Source organism: Polyodon spathula, unplaced genomic scaffold (assembly GCF_017654505.1).
Source record: "Polyodon spathula isolate WHYD16114869_AA unplaced genomic scaffold, ASM1765450v1 scaffolds_787, whole genome shotgun sequence".
Lineage (NCBI taxonomy): Eukaryota > Metazoa > Chordata > Actinopteri > Acipenseriformes > Polyodontidae > Polyodon > Polyodon spathula.
In genome coordinates this window covers 22,501-25,000 of record NW_024472274.1, presented here as the reverse complement: position 1 = coordinate 25,000, position 2,500 = coordinate 22,501, and the positions used below count along the sequence as shown (strand labels likewise).

The 2,500-nt window shown below is 44.9% G+C and overlaps 1 protein-coding gene across 1 annotated transcript; it reads left to right on the top strand.

The window, feature by feature from the left end:
• The first annotated feature begins 544 nt into the window (after positions 1–544).
• LOC121308859 (homeobox protein Hox-C4a-like) lies at positions 545–2,473 on the top strand. The gene is made up of 3 exons (XM_041241533.1): positions 545–727; positions 973–1,510; positions 2,055–2,473. The coding sequence occupies exons 2-3, from the start codon at positions 1,051–1,053 to the stop codon at positions 2,423–2,425; spliced, it is 831 nt and encodes a 276-aa protein (XP_041097467.1). The 5' UTR covers positions 545–727; positions 973–1,050; the 3' UTR covers positions 2,426–2,473.
• Positions 2,474–2,500: the final 27 nt, after the last annotated feature.

The following is a 2,500-nucleotide window of genomic DNA, read 5'->3' as shown; positions in this document are numbered from 1 at the left end:
CAAACACCAAAACGGGAGGGATAAGAAAGCCTACCCTAATTTAAACTCCCCGTGGTTAAGTCTTAATTTAGAATCCTTTTGTTGTTCTAAATTGGGAGAGAATGAAAGATGCGCAGCTACGTGCTTTCTAGAGAAGCTGTATATAATGCAAATAGGCGAGACATCTCTCAATTAAAAGACAGTGCCACGCGTTTCAACAATATGGCTGCAGATTTATTGTGTGAACGCGATGCCTTTTACAAGACTGTTCCAAGCCGCTTCTGAATAGCGCAACTGTGTCAAACCCGAACACAGAAGCAAGGAGCGCAAGAAGACCCCAGTGACACACAACCCTATTCCACAAACGTGAACACATGACATATTAAAATGCATGTCGCCTTTATTTTATTGTTATTGGTTTTTAAGGTATAAACTTATTTCCATGTATTATTATTATTATTATTATTATTATTATTATTATTATTATTATTATTATTATTATTATTATTATTATTATTATTTTATTATTATTATTATTATTTTATTTTTATTTTTTTTAGGATGCAACCGTTTATTACCAGGATCTCGTCTCCAAAAAGATGCCGGGTGATGCATCTGTTTCGGAGCGCAACCCTTTTGATCAAGACCGTCCTATTTGTGGACGGGGGCTGAACAAGTTGGTTTATTTTCCCCACCTCTACCTGAGCAAGACTCAAGACAGCACCGACTGGCAGCCTCGTGAGATACAGTAAGCTTATCATCTTGCTTGTTTATTAATGGAGTTTTTATATCATTTTCCTAACCCAATTATGCTGCCCCAGTTTCATAGGACACACACAATCACGCACACACACACACACACACGCACAAACAAGGAGGGGGATGTTGGGGGGGGGGCACGCATTTTGAATAAACCTTTTGGTTCCTTATCCGGGGACTAGCTCACTCGTCGCCATTGGCCAGTGGAATCACGTGGTAAAACTAACTTTACAGGGTCGCTTGCTAGTAGGAGGGATTTATGGAGCAGAAAAACGACAAAGCGAGAAAAATTATTTTCCACTCCAGAAATTAATGATCATGAGTTCGTATTTGATGGACTCTAACTACATCGATCCGAAATTCCCTCCGTGTGAGGAATATTCGCAAAACAGCTACATCCCAGACCACAGCCCCGAGTATTACAGCCGGACAAGAGGGGACCCGGGCTATCAACATCATCACCAGGAGCTGTTCCCTCCACGGCCAAGCTACCAGGATCGTCAATACAGCTGTGGGAACATCCCCGATCCGGAGAATCCAACCGCGCACCAGAGGGGGCATGGGCACCCCCAAGCCGGGCACCTCCTCGCTTCAAAGCCGCAAGCAGCCCCTTGCGAGCCAGCAGCTCCATTGCCCAATACCCCTGCCATCCCAACGCCTGCACCACCACCTCCCTCCTGCAGCCAGGCAAACCCGGATCATCCGAGCGCCGCTGCTTCCACCAAGCAGCCCGTGGTTTACCCTTGGATGAAGAAAATCCACGTCAGTACCGGTAGGCAACTTGAGTTTGTTTCCTTATCCCTGCTCCCTCTCTCTCTCTCTCCCTGATCCCTCTCTCTCCCTCCCTCTTTTATTTGGTCGCTATCTTCTAGGCAGCCCCTGTTAGATATGAGAGGAGCTCTTTTGAAATAGCACAATTGAGCTGGATTTACGACTCCGAAGTGGTAATTACACCCACCATAAATTTTATGTCTGAGAGTAGTCTGGGCAGCCCTGGCCATGTGGCTGACTCTGTTTTGTATGAGAGAGAAAGAGGGAGAGAGAGAGCGAGAGAGAGAGGGAGAGGAGAGAGGGGGAAGATATATATATATATATATTTTTAAATATCCCAGCTCAAGCTTTGTAATGCTACATCAATAATTCAGATTTTCAAGTATAGAAAACCTCCCCAATAATATAGGCGCGCCACAACTTAATTATAAAGCATTTCGTTTTGTTTTGTTTGTATATTTCCACACTTTCCTTAATCTAGTCTTTTGCTTTTTTCCTTCTATTTCTCCATCCTCCTCTTCATCTCCTCCCTCGATCCTATCCAGTGTCTCCCAGTTTCAATGGAGCGGAACCAAAGCGGTCTCGGACTGCTTACACCCGACAGCAAGTGTTAGAATTGGAAAAAGAATTCCACTATAACAGGTACCTAACGCGGCGGAGACGCATCGAGATCGCCCATTCCTTGGTGCTTTCTGAAAGGCAGATCAAAATCTGGTTTCAGAACAGGAGGATGAAGTGGAAAAAAGATCACAGGTTACCCAATACCAAAGTCAGATCCTCGGCTTCTTCGGGTTCATCTACAGCCACGACCGCCGGGTCGTCTGCCGCAGCCGCTGCCGCTCCAAGTGTCTCTGCCACCGAAGAACTCTCACGGCTCACCGCGCAGGAGCCAGCGGAAGACATTACAAGGCTATAAAAAGCACACACACACACGCAAAATTAACTATACTCGGAAAAAAAACAAAAGGACTCTGGTTATTTATAGAATATA